This window comes from Gouania willdenowi, chromosome 3, assembly GCF_900634775.1.
Source record: "Gouania willdenowi chromosome 3, fGouWil2.1, whole genome shotgun sequence".
NCBI classification, from domain to species: Eukaryota; Metazoa; Chordata; class Actinopteri; order Blenniiformes; family Gobiesocidae; genus Gouania; species Gouania willdenowi.
In genome coordinates, this window is record NC_041046.1 from 28,781,312 (window position 1) to 28,805,198 (window position 23,887).

Consider the following 23,887-nt stretch of genomic DNA (forward strand, 5'->3'; position numbering starts at 1 on the left):
TTGAATCCCACTTGATGGCACACAGCTGATTAGCATTTGTGATGCAAGTTGAGCGATGCCACCTAAAACAGGAAGTAGGAAAAAAAAAAGAACTTGTGAAATTGAAAGTAGCAGTGAAATTGAAACACCCTTACCAACATTTAGCAACAATCCACGTTTTAAAAATATGTGACTTTATGTTACTTTTGACCAGATTTACAGCAATTATTGTGAAATTTACTTTTCTCTTAAAAACATAATGTCATTGTTAAATCTAAATGTTAATTCTAAATCTAAATGTTATATCTAAATGGTACATTGAAGTATAAACGTTAAATCTAAATTAGCTTTTATTTTGGTACTTCAGGTGAATTTGCATATTAGCTAAATGCTTTGTTTCACCCGTGACATTAAGATTTAACATTTGAAATTTAGATATAACATTCAGATTTGCCATATAACATTTAGATTTAACATTTAACATTCAGATTTAACATTTATATTTAAACATAACATTTAACATTTACTTTATATTTTACGAGGAAAAAAAAAATCACAAAATGTTTTTTAAATGTGGTTTGTTGCAAAAAGTTGTTGTTTATTTTAGCATGCTCAGCTTTACTATCGGCACCCCAATATATATGCTGTACTCATTGATTATTATTTATTTATTTATTGTACTCTATGATTATGACCGTGTCGTGTCTTGTACGTGTTGCGTCACCGGTGTGTGGGCGTGTCAGCCGCGTGCTACTCGCCGTAGGGCTCTATCACTGAGTCAGTGAACACATCACAGCAGTCGTAGTTCAGCTCACCGTGGGATCCCAGCAGGCAGCTGACAGTCACAGCGGAGCTGGAACCAGGGACTAGAGGAGTTCCAGTGGGACACACACAAGTCAAAGAACCGTTTCTTAGCGACGTGGCGGCGTGTGTGACTGACGGTGTCCCGTTTCCTCAGCTTGAGGGATTGCAATGCCCTCAGATTTTATCTCCCTTTTCAGCGGGGACCTCGACCTGAACTCTCCTAGATCCTTGTACTCCAAAGGTAAGACTTATTCTGTCTTGATTTCAGTTTGGTTGGTGGCTTAGTTAGTGTTTTCCACTTGTAGACAAACTCCTGTTTTTTTTATCTGCTAATGATACGTTTATTTTGATGAACTAGTCCTCTATAGAAGCCTTTAGCTGTGTCCTGGTCCAAAGTGAAGCACTGCGTTGTTTTACTGTGTGTAGGTCACAGCAGCAAAGCGGTCAGACCAGTTTTTTTATCCTATATGTACCTCAATGTTGACTGACAGCACTCAGTGTGTGTCTATGGAATTCCCCCCCCCACACACACACACACATCTCACCCCGCCCCCTTTAGGCTCCTCACGTGTAATACAGCGTCCCCTGATAATCAACATGTGGGACCATCAAGACGTGCCATTATTCAGGGACCCTGAAGATCAGAAGTTCACTTTGTGTCTTAGATAAAAAGGGTAAAACAGTTTCCCCAAATTCTCCTTTGATGTAGTGACATTCATTTATTTATTATCTCTTACTCAGTCTTTGATGTCAGGAGCAACTTTAGACCATTATACACACACACACACACACATATATATATATAGAGAAAACTTCACAATAATGGAATGAAAACAGATGTACCAATCTAACAGTTTTATTATTATCATTTCTGCAACATAAGTTTTCAAAGCTGTATTATGGACCTGCCAAAATAAATCCGAAATGCAGCTTGAAATGTTCAGCCCCCACTGTAACTTAAAGCTGATATCCAGAGTTTCTGAGAAATCTATGTTTATTGGGGATGTAACGATTAATCGCGATTAATCGTAAGGCAGTTAAAAATTGATTCATAGTGTAACAGTCACTTTTGAATGTATAACGCCCCAAGGTGGCGCCTCTTTTATTTTGGTATGTTTATTAGGTCAATCTTCTTCGTTTACTTCCTCTTTTTACTTTTAATGTCGTGGACATCGGCCGCGTGTACTCAGACCGATGTGCAATGTGACGAGTGGTGAAGCCCTCATATTTCTTTAGAATAAACAAGACCGTGTGGAAATCAAGAAGTCTTGCTCATTTTGCTATCCAGCAGCACACGTCCACGGCAAGATACATCACCACGCGTTACAATAGGTATCACGATTGACATCGATACTTTGAAAATTTAATCGCAGTACTTTTTTTAAACAGCAGAGGGCGCTATATATTTATCCCTTCTCTTGTCCAGCAGTGTACCGGCGGGCGGAATCTGCTACTATTTTCATTCTGGCCGCCTTCTACTTTCACATGTTAATGTTACATGTTAATAAATGATTCCTTACCGCTTTAGCACCGAAAGAATATTTCTAATATTACGTGAATATCTGTAAAAGTCAAGTTTTTCTATTCGCTGTGTCTGCTAGCGTAGCATCTCTTCTTCACTGCTAGATTAGCTGCATGCCAACTGACCACTGGGTTACCAGCGCCCTCTGCTAGTCCAAACAAATATCTGACGTAAATCAGTGCAATGACGTTTTTTTTTTTTTTTAAAGTCCAATTGTTCAGGCATAAAATACATTTTCAGTTGCACTTTTAAAAAGAAAAAGAACTATTATGCAGTTTTGCATTGTTTACTATAGAACCAGAATTTAAATTAATAAACTTCTTCTTCATTTGTATTATTCCTTTATTTATTTTATTCAAGATTTATTTTTATATAGACCCCTATACAAATGGAAATGATCGCCGAGTCCACCCAGCCAATAGGCTTTGACTTCCTGTTTTTGAGCCTGTCAATCAAAGTGAATGCGGAACTGTGCACTGAAACAAGGCTGCGCGTCACAACAGCAAACGGGTAAATATGATTGTGGATCTTACCTGACCCATAGACCTATATCAATGCAACCTGATGTGACCTTGTTATGTTCCGTGATACGTTTGCACAAAAGTAGAGGCGTGGCTTCTGGTAGATTGGTAGAGGCAGGGGGAGAAAGTGGAGCTGTTGAGGGCCGGACATTGAGACGTTTCTCTCAGAAACTCCGGATATCAGTTTCAAAGAAGGAGAGAGTAAAGTTGCTCAAAATAAGCAGTGTTATTATTTATTATGTTCTACATGATATATCATACAACACTTGATGCAGGTACACTTTTACATGAAGGGAGAGACTTGCTGGCAGTTGTAAATCACTAAGTTAAACACAGGTAGGAGAGAATAAAATGATTAATATAGATTAAAAGCATTTAAACATCCAACATAATTTATGGCATTAAAAGTCTCTAACAACGTTACTCCGCAGTTCGCATTCGCTGATTGTCTATGTGTTTCCACGGCCGGTGGACGCCGATTTTGTCGCGGGGTAAGGCGGGCGAGTAGATTATCACAACTTCGCTCAATCCACCGCTTTATATCTAGACACTGAGCGTAGGGATTGCTCGTTCTCTGTTCCAGCCCGCTTGTTTGCTCAGTGGATCACTACAAACAACAGACTAGTGAGTCTATGGAGCACCCGGGGTGTCCTCCATGTACTCAGCTGCTACGGGAAGCAGGAGGGTCAAATGTCATCGGCTGCTGGTCCTTTTAAACTTTTTTACTTGGTTTTATTTTGTGAACCTTTGAATTTTTTATCGCCATTTTTATTATTTCCTAGTCACTGTTTTTTGGCACTTAAAATATGTGTATATTGTGTAAGTTATATAAAAAAAATGGGAAAACTGTAATGAAAACCTTTGACCACTGGGGGAGGGGTCAATGCCCCCCGCAAACTCTGCATATGGGATGCACAATTAATCGAATTTTAATCTTGATCGCGATTTTGGTTGCCACGATTAAAAAAACAACCTGATCGTTGGCAATATTTACATTTAAAATACGGGCTCTGCACTCTGTAATATTGTATTTATTCAGATTGCCTTTGGTACATTTTACAATTTTGGGTTAATTTTGTTTTATTATAATTCAATTGTAAAGCTTAATTTTGCTCTGTACACTGTACACATTGTTTGTTTAAACGTAGTGCAATAAAAACACAAATTTTTCCCTAATGTGGTAAATGACTGTGATTACATTCGTGAATACAATACTGATCAAAACAATTGTGATGATCATATTTGCCATAATCGTGCAGTCCTAAACGTGACCCACTTTTTTTTTTTTTTTTAGAATTCAACCAACCAAATTTAGTTTTTCAAAAATAGCTGTTGAAAACATGCATATATAATTTTTTTCTAAACATAATTCTATATATTTTCTTGTCCAACATACATTGCACAGCATGCCTGTCAAAAAAAAATGTCTTTCAAAATAAAAGACATGTCCAACATTGGAAACATTAAGTATTTATTAATTTTTGACCAGCTGTCCGCGACCCACCAAGTACAGGTCCGTGACCCACTTTTGGTTCCCGACCCACCAGTTGAGAATCGCTGCTTTAGATATTTCAAGGTTTCACTGTTGGTTTGTAAAGTGACCTATTACAGTCACTTCTTTCTAATACTATATTATTTATTTGTTTGCACGACATAAACGTACTTCTTTGACACAAAATGATTAGGGATTTTACATTTTCACTAAATGTTATCACAAAAATATATGCATAATGATTTGCTTATTGTTGTTTTCATTATATATCACTATAGGCATAATACAATTTTAGAATGTATAATACTTTCATGATTGATTTTTGTGGTATTATATTTATACAAACATAGTAATCAGACATTGTTATAGTCCTTTTCTTATTATATTTTCTTGCAATTTATTATTTATTTTAACAAAGACTTGTGTTTACATAACTTAGTATCACTTTTTTTTACAAAACACATGCCTTTCCTAATTTTGCTCTAAAAATACAAAATGGTAATATATATATATATATACACACATATGTAATATTAATTAAATGAAATAAATTATTTTTTTTACAATGAATTCCAGAAATACAGTTTGCACAAGTTTGTCGTCTCTTATTTGTCAGTGGCAGTGTTACAACTTAGAGTTTCTTATTTTAATTTAGTAGTGTTTTGCTTCCTTGTCTTGAATTGCATTTTGGGTATTATAAGTAAGTATGTTATGTACATTGTACAGTATATATCTTGTTCTCATATATCGACGGATGCATTATATTGCATATCGTCTTTTTAAAACCCCACTATTGGTACTGACTCTAAATATTCAATATTGGTCTGGCTCTAGAAAAATGGTCAGTGAATCGCAAGATAATGTCCAAAATTGGACAGGGAACATGATAAACAAAGCAGGACAAAAACGGCTCTGGCAGTAAAAATTACAATAAAACATGACTTTGTAAATCCTCATATATGTTATAGGTATCACACTTACTCCAAATTCACAAATTCAATAAACTCAATCCAAATACAATGGGGCTTGCAGTATTATTGAATCACATTTTTCTGTCTTAAAACCTGGAAAATTCTCTCTAATTCTCCCACAGAATTGCTAAATTTAGTTGGAAAATTAAGGAATTTTGATCAATTCCTTAACATTCATACATTGTGACAGAATATTTCCTACATGCGAAAAGTGCAAACTGCTGATTCTGAACCATAATATCGAATTGGTGCTTTTTTCCTCCCAAAAACATGGATTTTGTGGACTTGTGGAGTCGTATGTGGCCCTGAGTTTGATACCCCTGTTCTACAGAATTCCAAATCCCACAATGCAATCACGAAACCTTTTCGAAGTTCAAGTCACATGACCATTTGTCAACAACCGGTTTGTCTGTGGGTGGAGTCAAAAGCAAACTTTCGAGCGGCAATTTCTACCTTTCTGCCTTTGTTTGTGAGTGAATCCCTTTCAGAGGGTTTATGAGAACAACTTTTGGATGACATACAGGTACAGTTTTAAATATGTGAGTTATGCTTTACATTTAAAAAAAATTACATTTTAACACTCAAACAGTCGGCCATAAACAGTAGATGGACTTGATTTATGTAACGCTTTATGACCACCGATATATTCTCAAAGCGCTTTACAATATCGGCTCTTTCATCCATTCACACACCAATGGGACAGAGCTGCCATGCAAGGGGCTAATGATGACTCATATAATTTATGCAAATAAATTTTGATGGTATACAGTTAGACTTTTTGTAAATGTGAGTTAAGCAGCTTTAAACCTGAACAGTCAGATGTCGCAACTATTTATCTTTAATATACTGATATATTACCAATTTATTAGAACTTAAAAATTACGTCAATGCTCCTCAGAAATAGAAACTGTTTTCACTGAATGGTTTGCAAGTGGAACTAGCATATTCTTATGACCTTAGACCTCTGTTTAATTTGCACTTAGAACTGTAAGGTTGGTGTTGTGCTATATAATAACACCTATAGTTTCAAAGAGATTATAAAAAACGGTAAAAACAATAGCACTCAGAGAGCGCAAACCTCTGTCAAGTTTAGAGGTACTATATCTACAGCACGTTCCGGATCATCTCCAAAATCAACCTCGTTCTTCCTTTTTACGTTGTCTATAAGCTCACCAAATTTCATTTAAAGGTCCAGTACGATGCTTTTTTCCCACCCATTTCCATTTGTTCTAAGAACCCCAACAACATAGTATTTGAGGCTTGTTTTCCCATTTTTTTGGAGTTTTAGCCCTCTGAAAAGTCACTTTCAGGGCAATTCTCAAAAGGGGCTGATTCGTAGCCTACTTATCCATATTCATGAATAGGCGTGTCTGGAGACTCTGAACACACACACAACAGCGATCACCAGTGATTGTTTTTTACCATGCACACACTCTTGTTATTGTTTTTAGCTAAAAAAAACTGCACATTACAGTAAAACACATGGCTATTTACTAGGGATGTAAAGATGAATCATGAGGCAGTTAAACATGGATTCAAAGGTGTCACGGTTCACATCGATACTCTGAAATTAAAGCGCAGTACTAAAAAAATAAAATAAAATAATAAAAATAAAAATAATATATATATATATATATTATTTTCACAGAGAGGAAAGGGAGAAACAGGAGAGAGAATGAAAGTCATAGTTTGTTTATTTATATTATTTCTTTGATATGGGATTTGTTTTAAAGTCCAATTGTTAAGGCACAAAATACATTTTCAGTTGCACTTTTACAAAGAAAAGGAACTATTATGCAGTTTTTCATAGTTTACCGTAGAGACAGAATTTAAATGAATAGGCTTCTTCTTTATTTTTTCCATTCAGGATTTATTTTTAAATTAAATTCCATTGTTTTGCATAGTTTATCAAGGAATTCTTTTGGCAATAAAAGATAAAAGAAAATAGTATAGTAAGAAAAAAAAAATATTTTTCAGTCATTTGTCTGCAGCCTCATTTTGTAAAATAAATCGTAAGAGAATTGTATTGTGTATCGTATGGGGAGTTGAGTGAATCATTACATCCCTTCTATGTAAGCAGCTATTGTGATTTTTGAGTCAGAAAAGTGTGCGCGCATTGCTGCAGAACCATAGCAGCAGGAGACTCTCTCCTTTACACTTATCGCTCTCCGTCGTCCGTCACCACTTAAAAGTTGGAAGCAATTCCACAACCGAGTCTGTTACCGCTGTGAGCCACAAATCCCCATCGTTTCCTCCTCAGTTCACAAGCGATGTCGGGTCTCGCTCCATAGGCTGGTGTAGCATTAGCATAGAGTGCTAACAGCTGATGTGTGTGAACAATGGCCGTGGCTCCAAGCAGTGACTCCCAAGACGATCGGCAGCAGAAAAAGTAGTGCAGTTTGCATTTACATAGAGTATATGGCAATAAAGTATAATATATATTCTATATTAAACCGCAGTGTTTGTTTTAGCTGTTAGGTAGTTGGAGAGGGTGGAGCTCACATTCTAGAAGGTGTGTATTATGTCCATGTAAGGAGGAGAGAGGATTGTCAGTAGGAGGAGTTTTAGCGTGTGACGTGAACTGCCGGGCAAAATCGAACTCGCCCGTTTTGAGCTGTCTTTTTACAAAATGTGGAATAACAAGTAAGGGAGGAAATGCAACTTTTTCCGACTTTGGCCCTCTGAATGAGGCTAAAGGGATGTACAGTATATCACTGTAGCAAAACCATTAGAAAGTGATTTTTTCATCATACCTCCTCTTTGAATCCTTTCAGAACTTTTTCCTGCTAACAAATATCCTAACAAACAATGGTGAAAAATAATACTAATCACTGAGTTTAGTGCAGCATTTACATCATGGTTTTTCCCCCCGTTTCCAATCAACCAAATATCCAAACAAAAATGAAAGAAAGCATGCCGGCTCCCTTTCATGATTATTGACGAGATGCTGCCTGTTTCTGGTGTTTTTGTGGGAAAATGAAACCAAAAGGCTAAGAACTATTTACACTTCTCAGCTCAGTTGTCATTTTTATTCCTTGCAGTATTTGCTAATGCTGTCACTCTTTGTATTTGCCTTTTCTGACAGTCCTATTTTGCCGCAGACTTTAAGTTTCTGTTTTGACGTCAGCTGCTCTGTGATCTGCACAAATCTTGACTGCCTTGTTTGATTACTAATCATACTATTGTGTATCTATGTCAACACAGTTCAGTTGGACGTGTGCGAAAGGAGGAGTTCATTTTTCATCTCACCGCCGAGGCCAACTCTCCTTGTTTGTGTATAGATTTACTCTTTTATTTGAACAAAGTCCTCAGTGAGAACATGTTTTATTACATTCATATCGGAAAAAGTTTTTTTGGAGTTTTTTTTTTTTTTTTTTTTTGTGGAAAATGTCTTTTAAACATTTTAATAAGGTAATTTTTACCTGATGTGAGAAATCATACAAAACACAATCCCTGTGATGATAGCACTCAAGATAGGTATGCTATCCATTACGCTCTCTCTTTGGTCGGTAATAGATGTGATAAAAGTCTTACTGCCAGTTTCACATTAAAGGTGAAGAATGTCATGGCTCTCTCATAACTTCTTTCAGGCTTGGTTAACAATTATAAGATGTCTGATCCTCAAACAGTTTTGTGCTTTCTGTTATTTTATTGTCTCCCACCAAAGGCTGGTCGATCATTAACTCTCTGGCTGCTCTGTGTATAAACCAAGGCTTAAATAACACTCTATTAATATTGACTCTGCCCTGTTAAGTAAACTTCGCGGCATGCGCTTAAAAATACTTGACTGCCTTAAAAGCTTGCAGATGACGAAAAAAATACTGTTGATCAACAACTGACAGTAAAGGTGTACCACATTTTTAACAACACTTGTGACCTATAGGGTGCCGACTGTAAAAACACTTTTTTATAGCCAACATATTTTGAACATTTAGCTCATTTTTCTTTTATTTGAGACAGAAATTTGTGTAAAACAGCCTGTTCTATATCATTGTTAAAAATTTGTTAACATGAAAGATAAATTTAGAAACTATGACTCGGTCGACCAATGTAAAGCTAAATGTCTAGAAATTGCTGATTCGGTCGACCAATGTAAAGCTAAATGTCTAGAAATTGCTGATTCGGTCGACCAATGTAAAGCTAAAAGTTCAGAAATTGCTGATTCGGTCGACCAATGTAAAGCTAAAAGTTCAGAAATGACTGATTTAGTCGACCAATGTAAAGCTAAATGTTTAGAAATTACTGATTCGGTCGACAAGTGTAAAGCTAAATGTTTAGAAATGACTGATTTAACATTTAGATTTAATTTTGACATTTTTCATGTTTACGCATTTTAACAATGATATAGAACATGCTGTTTTACATGAATTTGTCTAAAATGAAAGAAAAATTTGCTAAATGTAAGGAACAGGTACAGGACTTAATGCTAGACTGTGTGAACCACTCCTTTACTTGAGAGGAAATCATTTTTCTTATGCATTATAATCTCTTCGATCAACCCCACTGAGATATCTAATGAACATCAGGTCATAAAATCACCTACTGTGGTATTTACTGCACTCGTCACTTTTTTTGCTTATGTTTATATTTTCTGTTAATGGTGAATGGTAAATTCTATGTCTCTTTCTATAATTTATGAATAAATGTTTTTTTTTAAGTATTTTCTCATTTCCAAATACTCCTGTGATCTGGGTTAGCATGCTAGTCGACTAGTACATACAGGAAAAGCAGGTTTTGCCTTATCAGATAGTTGTGATATTTGTGCGTTGTGTTGTTCACAGTTTTCTCTAAGCTGAAGGGTACTGATTCAGTGTGAAGTTTCTATTTGTTGCCGTGTCTCCAAGTAGGAAATACATTGATTGTATTCCATTTATTCTTGACTAATTGGCCTCTTCTAAAGCTTCCGAGGCTGCTTTCTCTGCCAGTTCCTTTCGGCCACACGTGTCCTGTGGAGTATTTCTTACACTGTTTTGTGAAAAACCCAAAGCGCCTGTGAGATCTCACAAACAGCCCCTGTGTTTCTCTACAGTGCAAGGTGATTCTGAACTAAGACATTAACTATTAAGTGTGCTGAATCTTGGCTGCCCTGCACCTTTCCATTGGCAGGGTGAGATGCAGCCATTAAGGTGTCAGTAGGTCATAATCAGGCCTCATAAAGTGTAAAAGGTTTATAGGCAGGTTAACCTGATGAAAACTTTAATCGTCTTTATACATAACTTCTAACAGTCTAATTCTGTCAAGTAAATTTGACTAAGACTAAAATACATGTACATTTATAAACAGAAATCTGAGAGTATGCAATATTAAGGACAAAATTGATTATTACAGGCTTGATCCAACATTTATTTATTCCTGATTTACAGAGATATTAGATTTCCTATGCAACTAGTGTATCTAGTGTTTGTAGACTCTGGCCAATGAGCTGTTTTTTTTTTTTTTTTTTTGCATCAGCAGCTTTCACAGGTGGTTTGGTCTCTTTGAACTGTAAGTGCTGTGGCCTTTAACGCCAGTATTTTCACTCTGCTTTCTCATTATGACCTTTCCAGCACAGCAGCTAATAGTAAACTTGGAGTGGTTTTTCCTGTTGCTATTTCAATTGGCACTGATGGATTTAGTGAAGTAGTGCATTGAAGATATCATCAATATATTATTAATACAGAACAAATACAGAACAAGAGGGTTTGGTGATAATAGTGATTTTTATATTCTTGTTGGAACCTTTAGATAAGATTCTACTAGATCAGTGCTTCTCAATTGGGGGTATGTGATGGCACTACAGGGGGTACTTAAGAGAGAGAGAGAGGAAAATTAACAAATACCGTGTCAGTCTTAATCCCATCCCAGGCGCGAGATGACAGGAAATGATAAAAACTATAGAAATAGTAAATCTATTCAGGAGCCACTAAATCAGTTTGAAATTTCTGAAAAATTAAAAAAAAAATATATATATATTTTATTAAAACAACACACAATCTTAAACATACTATATTTTCAATTTGTGAATCTAGTTCAACTAAAATGCAGTAAAAAAAAAAAAAAAAATATATATATATATATATACACTTATATCTGAGCTCAAACATGATCAAAAACTAATTCTAGAAAAATATGTCTTTGAGGTCGCCAGAAATTCTTGTTATCAAAATAGGGTCACAATCCGAGAAAGGTTGGGAACCACTGCACTAAATACTGTTTCTTTACACTTATTTACAAAATGAGATTCTTTAATTGTGTGTTGTCACTTATTCATTCCATCATTATGCTCTATAGGTGTTTTTAAATAGTTTTTGAAGCAAAATGTTGTAGTCGGACAAAGGGGGTACTTGGATTTAGAAATAAGAAAAAGGGGAGTACTTGAGCCAAAAAACTTTGAGAAACATTGATGTTACATTCTCTGGATTTCGGTTGTACTTTGCCGACACATTTTTTTGCATCAGTGATTTTTCGGTAATATTGTTAATGCATATGTGACGGACCCTACTCTCTCAGAATTCATGACCCCCTCCTGAAATGAATGTTTGAGGTGTATCATTTCTATAATGTAATCAATGACCACATACTGCAGCCTCAGTTATCTCTGCTATCCCATTGTTTTCATTTCTCCTGTCTGAGTCATCTGTGACAGTGGCTTCCTTAGCAGACTGACAGGGTTTTAATAAATGTTACTACTAGTCTGTTTGAAGTCTCGCGCATCCTGTCATTGTTTGTACTGCTTTTTTTAAATACTCTTGGAAATATAAAAATTACCCTTGTCTATTTATTATGACTTTGGTTTCCTTGCCTCATTTTTACAAGGTATTGTTTTCACTCATTAAATTAAATTAAAACTACCAGTATTTTGGTCAGGTGAGAAAAAAATCCTATGAAGGGCATTGTATGATTCTGTAAAATATTAACAAGAAGAAGATATTTAAGAAAAAATGTTTGCTGCAGTGCACACTGAAAAAGCCTCTCATGATATTGAAACCGTATCTGCTGCTTCTTGATTTAAAGAAATAAAACTAATTCCTACATGGTAACTTACTGTCATCAGAAAGCTGTCTGTTTTATGTTATGATCCCTGCTTTAAATTCTTATGTACAGTATGTTGTTCGTTTTACCATAACTGACCTCAGCATTGAATGACCTACTACCCTAGCTATTCAATCAGTTGAGTTTTCTACAGAATTGTTAAACAAAACTCGACTTATGATTCTGCATTTCTTAATACAGGAATATAAACAGATATATTAAGCAACAAGAAATATACAAACAGCTAACCTTAGTTTTAATTTAAAGCCAAAGGTCACATAACATTTGCTTTCACCCCCACGAAGTGGAACCATTTTCCTCTGGGTAAGTCGAGATAAGGTGAATTAGGGCCTAAGTTAGTTTACACCTCATGTCATTTGTGGTCAACTTAAAGTCTTAGAAAATCTAAATGAATGTTTAATGTTTTAAACATACTGAAATTGTTTGCTGTTAGTATATCCACCAAATATTTACCAAGGTCATGTAAAATAAGACTTTACGTGTGGGAATGAGACTGTCCACCATCTCAACAAGCACCAACTTGCTCATAAAATTAACAACAGAAATTCAAGTAGAATGTTTGGTTTTCCTGTTTCAGCATGTGAGGCATTATTGTGAAGATGTCTCAATAATTGCTCGTGGTTGTGTATCCCTTAGAAATGACCATAATTTACTTTAGCGTCAATAAAATGATCGTGTGTTATAGAAAGTGAAAGATAACCTGGAAAGATATTTTTTTTTATACGAGGAATATGACTTACACCAGGACAAATTTGTACTGGTATTTTTTCCTATGTGGTGCTAAATACTGTCTCTGTTTAAAGTAGGCTTTTATTTTTTTCCTAGTATTGTTTTTAGCATACAAAACAATACAAAACATACAATTTCTCATTTTTTGCTGTTTTGCTGGTTATGTTTCTGTTTGGGAACATATTTAAATCTTAAAAAGAAATACCCGTAGCAATGGAGTGCTGAAAGACTTTATAGTGCGGATAAGCTTTATGGGGGCAATTGAAGGTGTGCACAGCCTGAAGCAGTGATTGTTTCGCAATAGCTTCTCAGTTTGCAAAGTTTTGGCATTAGATTTCTCAACCTATTTGTCTCCTGAAAATTTCTGAGTGCCTGAAAACTTAAATAGACAATTATATTGTTCCAGCATGCACTGAAACCTGTCTCATTGTTTGATGTTTTAAAGATACAAATTCTCACTTTTCATTTGACCAGGTCCACACTTTTCCTTCAAAAGGTTGTTTCAATGGTATCCAAAACTAGTTTTCCTGCTATCAAAGGAGGTTCCTAGGAAGACCAGGGACTTATTCTTGGTTTACTAAGACCCATCACAGCTGCATCTATATATTTTATGTTCTGATTGCATTTATTATGAATATGCAAGGTCATATCTCAGAAGCCCAAACTCATTACGCCAATCTTGATTGGCTGGTGAAATGTATTCATCCGTTGCAGGTAGTCCCCCCTACTATAAGTAGCGGGGGCGGAGAATATCACGCCATTCAAAAACCTCTTCTCACTCAGAGCTATCTTGCGTTGCAGCAGCTTAACCGTCCACAGGTGGACTGTGTTTTGAATTCCATCTCCGGACGCTGCTGTTTGATGCCTTTTCTGGTGTTTTCCCTTCTCTCCACGCTCAGTATTACGGTGCTTCAAAACTTTAAAAATACCGTAACAAGACTGATAAGGATGTAAAAAAAAAAAAAAAAAAAAAAATTGCAGCCTTTGCGATTAGAAAATCGTGTTTTATGATATTGCGATAATATCGCAAATGCAATTAATCGTTCAGTCTTAATAGCGAGGCATCTCACTCATTTTATTTAGAGAACTGGGGTTGTGTAAATAACCTATAGATTTCTAATCTCCCACATTAGAAACATGAGCAGTTATTAGAACATTATTTGATTCGGACATTCTTCTGTACCAGTTTTATCTTGTATGTGATCTTGGGGATGGGGATCTAATACTGTCCACCCTAGCTCACATCAAGGTGTGGAGTACATCCTGGACAGGATGCCAGTCAGTTACAAGGCCTATAAACAAACTAAATTAAAGACCCTAGAAATGAAGCTTGTAGCTAGCTAGATGAGGTCACAGCCTTGCAAAGTTTTTGTAGAATTGCTCAAGTTCCTGTTTCACCTCTATTTCTCTCACTCACTTGTTCAATGTGTGTGTGCGCATCTATGTTATGATACCGTACTGGAAAACACAAAAAGGTTACTTCAGAGGTTTTTTGTCATCCTCAGTGTTGTGTAAAAATCGTTTGTCATTCTTGGCCTTTTTTTCTTTTGCTGGTGAGAATTTGCTACTGCACGTGTGTTTTCCTCTGTAAAAACTTTGGATTCCCCTGCTTTTTGAAGCCTTGCTTTCATGTAGAATTCAATGTCTCTTTATTTTTTTGGTCTACAGGCTTGCCTTTTACTTTAGGTGGTGTTGATTTCTCCTTCTCGTTGTTTTAACCCATGTGATCAACTTGTAAAATACCCCTCACAGATAGCGAGTCCTTTCCGCTGCTGTAAGAATATCAGTTAGGCTCACTTAATATTTAGTAGAGACTCATAACTGAATGGTTTGGTCCTCACATCAGGCCCTGTAACGTTGTGGATACTCGTTGAAAGCCTAACATTATTGGTGGTTATTGCTGGCTGTTACACAGCATCTCAAATCTGCTGTTTGAAAAAATTGTCTACAATGTTGCAGGAGCTTTCACTCATTGTTTTTACAGTTTTGTGGGGAATCTCTTTAGTTTCCTAATATAAGCAATCACAGAAACACAAGCACATTCAGTATTTACTGTGTGGTTGAATTAGGGCAAGGATCTAAACTAATATTTCCATATCAATGTGCTACCTGCTGTAAAGTAACTACCCAATGAAATGTTTTAACACATTAATTTAGGTTATCTCAGACTTTGTGATGATGACCTTGTTATATGGGAACAACTGCTATCGTATTGTTAGGCAATACTAAATTCATGCAGTTGCCAATACATCTTGGAATGACGCTTCCACATACTTAAGGAAATGATGACAGTTGGGTGGAGTCTTGCATTGACTAACTTAATGATGACTAATACAGTGCTAGTTTTTTGATTATATATAATACAAACCTACAAGAAAGGAATATGATTTTCTGTGTGCTAGTGTTACATCATAAACAGTCATGAGAACTTGCATGAAACCAGTGTTGAAACAACTGGAATAAAATTACATTTTTTGTTTTTACAGAAAAAGAACTGCTGATGTTTATGTAGACAAGTTTTTGTGTTTTGCCCTTTTTCCATTACCATTTACCAAGTCCCCCCACAAAGGTGGTCAGTGGCCACCCCACACTCACTCGCTGGGCTGCCTGGGCCACCCCAGTCAACTTGACCTGGAAACGCCACTGACTGAAACTTAAGCACTTAGCTGACCTTTACATAACATTCCATGACTTACATGGTTATTCAGATGTCAAAGTTACGTTAGTCAATCATGTTGTAGTGCACTAACAATGTTACATTTACTGTTAGTGCAGTGTTTTCCAGACCGTTTTTATTTTTTAGTCAGGGATACAATAAGAAGCACTGTATGTCAAAGTAATTCATTGTAAGACGGCAACAAGACACAAGGTGGTTCTACTGTATCAGCAATGTCTCTCTTAGACAAATACCTAAAAATTGATTGGGCTCATAAAACAAAAACAAAAAAAACAGTGTTCAGTATAATAGGTTGGCCAGGGAAACTTATGGGTGCATTTTTAAAACTACCACAGATGGTATTATTTTTCTCAAAGCTAGAAGTTGGTACAGTATGTCTGTGTATATGATTACTTGCATAGTTAATGAATGAGACAGAGTCCAGCTTTAGGGTTGCTGGTCAGATGCGGACACAGGGTGTATTATGTCAAAGAGTTTTGGCACAGAAAGACCGGTCTGGGATTCGGAGGCCAACCACCTGGACAAATGTGTCTCTGCGAATCTGCCACTATTCTATTTATGTATGTTGCTGTTAATGTTAGTCAAAACATGGCTCCTCAGGCAATACATTGGTGTGTGCTATCAGTGTGCTATGGTATCTGGCTTGCTTAGGGCAGTCTGACCAGAGCCGAGCAGGAGAGAGAGTACTGTAATTACCATATCAGGATTATTAGTGCCCAAAGTCTTTAATACTACCAGTAGATAACTACCAACGGCGGGACAATACACTGAGTTACTGATACAATACAGGCTGTCATGCGTTAACGATACAATATTATTTTTGCAAGGGAAAAAAAGACCCCAAAAATTTGTAGTTGGAAAAATAACCATGCTTTTATTTAACGTTACGTCTGAATTATTTACTCTCAACTCAATAGTAATATATAAAAAAAGAATTAACCATGACAATCTGGTGGGTAGTAGATCGTGTGGATTGATTTTTAAATGACCCAACACTCCGCCATCAAAAGTAAGACGACTACCTCGATCACACTGTGGATGTCATTAAGCTTTGCCCACAGATTATTTATGGTTAGTTCTGGGAGATGTTTGCAGAAACTTGTTGTTATAACATTGTAAGTGTTGATGCAAACTAAAGTTCTCCTTTAGAGTTTGCATGATATTTTCTTACTTGCAATTTGTTGGCCCCCAAAGAGAATCAAACGCTCTAAAGACTTTTCCTCTGCTCTGTGTTGCTATGGAGTCCCCGGCAGCCTTCGTGTAGGCTTGGCTGTAAACATTTCAGGGTTGTTGTACATGCTTTGCTACAGGTGCCAGCCCCTCCAGTTTTTTTTTATTCATTGCTTGGAATAACCCAAAAATGCACTGACAAGGTGAGCCTAGCATATCGTTTTTCTGTGGGATCCTAAACCATAGCCCCCTCATTTCAGTTATTGCACATTGGTACCGTTTTTAGGTTGCAAGCTTTACTGCACCTCTGTTTCTGCTTGACAGGATTCCATGTGACTATACGACCAACCAGTTGGGCAGGATGTAGTGCAGAAATGGGTCTGGAGTCCAGTAAACAAGACAGGGAGAGGGGTAGGTGGAGGGGAGCAAGGGACAGAGGGGAGTTAAATCAGTCATTCAGCCAAAAAAAAACCACAGTGCCACGCCCCAGGTGCCAGGGCTAGTAAGAGCAAGCAGCAGGAATGTGGGAGAAATGAATGGGAGTGTAAGTCCTGCAATTCACATGGTGAGTGCTGTCTTTTTTACCCCCCACATTCAAGCATTATGAGGGAAAAGATATCTATGGTATTTGTCTCTAGCTCTTAAACAATATTATACATTTCTATATGATCAAAGGGATAAGTGAACTCTGTGCTGTTTATTGGGTACCCGTCAATAAGTGGAAAAAAAATCGGTAATGCTTCTCATGTCCTCCTTCAGCTTAGTGCATATCGGTCAATGTGTAACATTAACACAAGCAGACCTTCTCAACGCTAACCACATGGTGCCATGATGAATAGGTTAGTCAAGAATAATCTGTGCTCGTCACTACAAATTGGCAAATAATGAAAGTTTTTACTGTGTGGTCAGTGATCTGTGTGACGCGGCTCTTGCCTGGAGGTAAAACCAAAACATCACGTGCTGCATGAGTCACTATGGTGTATTTTCCAGTCAGAAAAGTCTGACCGTTTTCAATTAATAAATCTCTTTCTTTGTGAAAAAGAAAGTGTTTGTCACATTTTTATCAAGAGCCGCTCTCCATATGCTCACATTGAAACAGGATTATGTGGCAAAATAACATTATTTCATCAAGAAGTGTCAAAAGTACTGTGGAAACACTTGAAACAGGCCAGTTAGTGATTCAGTACCCCTGCTCCATGAGAAGAGTACTTATTTTCTGTCTGTGTGGTTGACTGTTTACTGGAAGGACTGCTCATTTCCTGGGGCACATGTTGCTGCATGTGCAGCCAGCCAATGAGCCCCAAGATGACTGCAAGGTTTGAGGGTAAACGCAGGGCTAGAAAACGTGTTTTTGTGACCCTGGCATGTGTGTATGTGTGTGCGTGTGTGTGAATAATTTTGTTTGGAGAACTTAGCAAATAAGCAGCAAAGCCACACTAGAGTCCTGTTTGGATGTGAGAGTTATGATTTTGCTGAGTCCAGTTTTAAGCTCCCTTTCTGGGAACCATCTAACCCTGCTATTCTAAAGAGAGCCGTAAGAGACTGCAGGGCTTTGGAAATGATGAGGCATGGGTAGGTTTCACCATGTCCCAGGTTTTTCTATTGTACACAGTGAGTAGTAACAATGGGAGGGTTAAGTATCTGATATACACACCAGCCCCCGGGACTCAGCTGCAAGTAATTAAAGCTGGCAGCTGGCAGAGTAGAAAGTCAGGGATGTGTTGTGATGGGCACAAGTTCATCATGCCATATCAATAAAGTGTTGTTGTTGTACCATCACATTTCTGTACTCCTAATGTCCTGTTAGCTCAGACGGAGAAATACCTTTTCGCCTCCCTGTGGTCTGTTTTACGTTGGTGTTTTTTTTTGGTAGGCCACGGCCTTGACTCTACCGTAACTGTCTCAATTTGTATTTGTTTTCATCTGGTTTGGTTGATATTTTTTTGAAATAATCACCTGTTTATTATTGATGCTTCTGGGTTACATTTCTATCATTTTCAGTTAATTTATCCTTTAATTGCATTCTGATAAATGTTCAACATCATTATTGTGTCCTAAAAGAAAAAGTTAATTGTTTCCCCAATAGGTTTTCTTTTGTTTCATTTCAGTTCTACAAAATCAAATTTGATATACCGGTGTCACGGTCAGAGTTTATCTCCGTGCTGAAATTATAACCCTAACCCTAACCAATAAACAAATAATCTGTTCACTTTGAAAACAAAAATTAATTTATTTTTTTTAGTAAAAATTAGTAATTTTTTCGGTAGTGCGCATGTGCGTGCATGCGCATATACAATTTCAGTACAATGTGAACTCAGACCATGACACCGGTAGTTCATTATAGATATTTTAGAACTGCTTATGTAAACCTACAGGGGAAACACAGATTATATAAAGCACAGCCTACTCTTTCTTTGCTCCTGTACTCATCGTGTGTTAAGTTGAGGTTTTGTTTATTCAGACAAGGTTTTTCTGGAAATGTTTATCTCCTGACATGTTTTGACTGCAAACGGCCAGTCTTTGTCAGAGGAGTTGAAAGTCTTGGCATAAAGTGTCTCTAAAGCAGCCAATAAATGTAATCCCTCCATTATGTCCTGAGCCGGCCCCGAGGCAACTTCCTGAAACAACAGGCCTCATCACTCCTCTGTGGCATCTTGGAAGAACTTGCATCAGATGTTTGAAGCATCTGACATGGAGGAGCTGAGCAATGACATACAGTAGAGGTGTCCCGAATCCGATATTAATATCAGATATCGGTTCGATATCAGCCAGAAAACGAATATTGGATTTTATCGGACTGCATCTAAAATCACCGATATAAACTCTCCGATAAAATTTTCCACTCCAGCACTTCTATCCATAGGTGACTATGGTTCACACTCCAGCAAAGTAACCTAGCGTTACGGATAGGGATGTAACGATTCACTCAACTCCTGATACGATTCGATTCACGATACTGGGTTCACGATACGATTCTCTCACAGTTAGACTGTAGAAAAATGATGACTGAAATATATATATATATTTATTTTTTGTACTGTTTTTTTATCTTTCATTGTCAAAAGAATCCCTTGATAAACTATGCAAAACATTGCAATTTAATTGAAAAATATATCCTGAATCAAATAAATAAAGAAATAGTACAAATGCAGAAGAAGCCTATTCATTTAAATTCTGTCTCTACGGTAAACTATGCAAAACTGCATAATAGTTACTTTTCTTTTTAAAAGTGAACTGAAAATGTATATATATGAATAAACAAACTATGGCTTTCATTCTCTCTCTTGTTTCTCCCTTTCCTCTCTGTGTCCCTCTGACCTTGGATTTCACATGTTTCTTTCTTTCTCGCCTCTTTCATTTTGTCTTGGAGAAGCCAAAATGCTTCCACGCTTCTGATTTAAAACACGGTGGTGCGTCCTGAATTTCAAGTTCTAAATAGATAGTGCCCTTTGCTGTAAAAAAATAAATAAAGTACTGCGATTCAATTTCAGAGTATCGATGTGAACCGTGACACCTTTGAATCGATTTTTAACTGCCTCACGAATAATCTTAACATCCTTAGTTGCTGACTATTGTTCACTGTTTGAGTAACATAACTTGATCAATTCTTTTCTAACGTTTCACACTACAAAATAAGTAATAAAAGTATGTATGATTTGTGCTGATATTGTATTGGATCAATATCGGTATCGGTCGATACGCAAGGCTGCAATATCGGTATCATATCAGGACATCTCTAATATACAGTAAGTAGGGATGTTCTCATCCAATCTCTAAGCAGAGAAAACCATTCTTGGCCACTTGTAACACCCACTGGTTTTTTATATTTAATAGATAAAAAAAATAAATGGGAAACTCCGGTTTTTCCACATTTCATTATGCATGTTATTATCCTGAGATTCCGCCAAATAACCGCAATAACGCTGGCAGGCAGATGTTATTTGAACAAAGAGTTGGGCACAGACTGTTTTTGATGTACGCTTGTCGAGTCACCTGCATCGTTCCTTACCAGCAACGCGGTCATAATTGAAAGCATGGCTCAGCAGAACGCAAGAGGACACCAGCTACAGACAGCCAATCAGCTTGCTCTGTGTTTTTGGATGCCTTACCCATGATGACTAATAACGGAGTTGAAGATGGTACAATGGTTGGCAGATCACCAATAGTGACAGTACACCCACACTCTCCTACAACACTTTTAATGTTCCAGCCCAGGCATGTGCTGAAACTGTTAAAAGTTTGCAAATAACCTCATTCCTTACCTGTAGCATGTTTGATGACTGAGTGCAACCACACTTTTAAGTCTGTGTGTCTATACCTCCTTAAAAGTCATAAAATTGGACAGTAAGTTAATCTGGACTTTATTTCAAAGTTAAATACATGCATGCTCGACTATGTTGTTGGGCACAGTTTCAGTATTGCAAAAAAAATGGTTGAGAGGTTGAAAAAGTGACTGTTAACATCTTATAATAACAGGATGCATGAGCACTTTTTGTGGCAAAGAAAAGTGAGTAATCTCCCTGTTTAAAATGTCATTGTTTCTGGTTTTTCCCACCCCTGAATTAAAACGGTTTAATTTTCCTTTTTCGCACCTCTGAAAAATACCCATGTTATAAATTAGCGACTATAGAATTTGCAACTTTTATAACTAACTGGGTTAACTGGCTTGTTGAGGTCTGCAAGACTTCATAGTGGACCTGCTTTTTGATCCATGGATGTCGGCTTTTCCTATCATTGAAGTAGAATTCACCAAGAGTTATTTAGTTCACGGACTAAGGGGCACGTAAGCTTTGCTGAGAAATGTTACCGTTACCCAACAGATAATTAGTTTTTTGATAGTAATCCTAAGAATAAATATAATTTATAGTACTAATTGATTGCATTTGTGTGTTTGTGTAATTTGCAGCTATTATGCAAAAGCGTATTTATGTATTAAGATAAATATAGAAATGAATTAATTAATGTAATGGCTCGTAGCTGTGTCTGGTATTAATAGCCACCCAGAAGTTTATATTTCCTTTTTCTGATTAATTTACAGTGGAGAATATAATGTTCCTACTTTAAAGAGACACTTGACCAGTATAGTCCAGAGTATGTTTGTGTTGTGGTTTACATATAATTAACAAAGAGAAACACTGATAACTACACAAAGCGTGACGGTGATGAATAAATTCCACCTAAGAATTGTGCTAAACAGGAAACTAGAAGAAATTTTTAGAATCCAGTAAATAAACTCCATATTTTTGGCTCTCAAACCTATTTATCAACCTGAGGTCTAAGCACTTGTGGGGTTCCATGATCGATAAGTTGAGTGATAAATACCTTTAGTATTTATAGTTGTATTAACTGTTTTAGGTATTGTTGTATTCCAGTTATAAACAAAAGTTAATTCTTGTTTTTTGTCTGTTTATTATGAGGAGTCCTGGATAAATTTTTCATGCTTCAATGTAAACCTTGGCCTTTAAAAGTTTGAGAAACTGCTCTCTGATAATGAAATGAACATTTGTTTAGACTTGACCTAATGATTTGCCCATAATCCATTTAAATCTTGTCAGATGAACTATTCCTTCTTTTTCATTGCTGTACAGGAGACGACAAATGAAATGTGATGATTTCAAGGCATTCTTTGACAGCGGTTTGGCTACTTAAACACATAATATGTTTGGTATGTCAAGCATCACAAGAATGCTCATGCTCTGTTTATGTTGACAGAGCTCCACACATTTGAGTTTATTCATGTCTTTGTGTCCGCAATCATTGCCAACCAAGGTTATATTTCTTTGAAGGTTTGTCGTGTGTCTAATTTAAAATGTACACACACTGCAATAAATGCAGCTCTACCAGATTTTGTTCGCAAGTTGGTTATGATCAACCTGGACCATGAATCATTACTCGTATTTGATCAACAAAAGCAGTTTAGTTTCTGTTAATCTATCACCTAATTTCTGTTTTTATTGCCCCCCCTCCTCTGAATCTACAACAGAGTCGGTGTATGACCTTCTTCCCAGAGAGCTGCAGTTACCTTCGGCCACGCAGCACAACCTAAAAGCCATGAGTCAAAAGAGCGGTGGAGAGGCGGGGACTCTCCTTTCAGCTTCTCTAGCATCAGGTAGGATCCTGCTTCTCTTGTCGTCCCTTTCCCAACGTAACTGATTGTCCCCTAATGAAGCTAATACAGATAATGTAACAGAGTAAATCTGTAGACTAAAATATTTGGAAACCTAAGGAAAATACATTCAGACTACGAAGCAGCTGACTTAAGAGATAAAACTCGAGAAATACATAAACTGATATGGATCAAATCGGCTAAACTGGTCTGCTGCTTATAGTGATCTACTATCGGTTCTTTACATTCGAAGGTTTCATTTATTCAGGCAACTTTTAATGGGAAATTTACTTACTTACATGTTTCGACTGTCAACTGCCAGTCTTCCTCAGAGGTGTCTGCTGATTGTTTTAAAAATAGCTTTTTTCACACAAAAATGTATTGGAAATATCTGTTTAATGTCAAAACCAAAACAGGCTTCTACAAAGTAATGTCAATTAAACAACAACATTTAAAGAAAAAATAACCTTGATTTATTTATTAAAGCAATAAAAGGGGGTGAATACTTATGATAGGCACTGTATATATGTATATATAATTATATATAATTATAATAATATATAATGAATATTAAATACTGGATAGATAGACAGTAGGGCTGAACAATTTTGGAAAATAATCTAATTTGCGATCATTTTCCCTTAATATTGCGATTGCGTTTTAATATGCAATTATTTTTTCAAGGGCCTCTTGTCATGTATTTTTCAACAAACACAAGCAATGAATCAATCTGTTTCATAATAAACAATTTCAGATTGATTTAAACTTTAAATAAATATAAAATATACATTTTAAAGCACAGATTACAACAATAACATATCTAATAACAATAATAACAAATCTATGGCTTTTCCTCTTCAACATATCTAATTAACTTCACGTTT

The 23,887-nt window shown here is 36.4% G+C and overlaps 1 protein-coding gene across 2 annotated transcripts in view; it reads left to right on the forward strand.

Moving 5' to 3' along the window:
- Positions 1-756: 756 nt before the first annotated feature.
- The window catches only part of nfat5b (nuclear factor of activated T cells 5b), a 40,926-nt gene continuing 17,795 nt past the window's right edge, over positions 757-23,887 (forward strand). Inside the window, exons 1-2 of one of the 2 annotated variants that reach the window (XM_028476582.1) lie at positions 757-1,024; positions 22,881-23,006. In XM_028476582.1, the coding sequence (XP_028332383.1) occupies positions 952-1,024; positions 22,881-23,006 (199 nt within the window). In that variant the 5' untranslated portion in view covers positions 757-951. Of the gene's footprint in view, positions 1,025-22,880; positions 23,007-23,887 lie in introns of those variants that run through there. The other variant, XM_028476590.1, reaches the window with a different exon arrangement.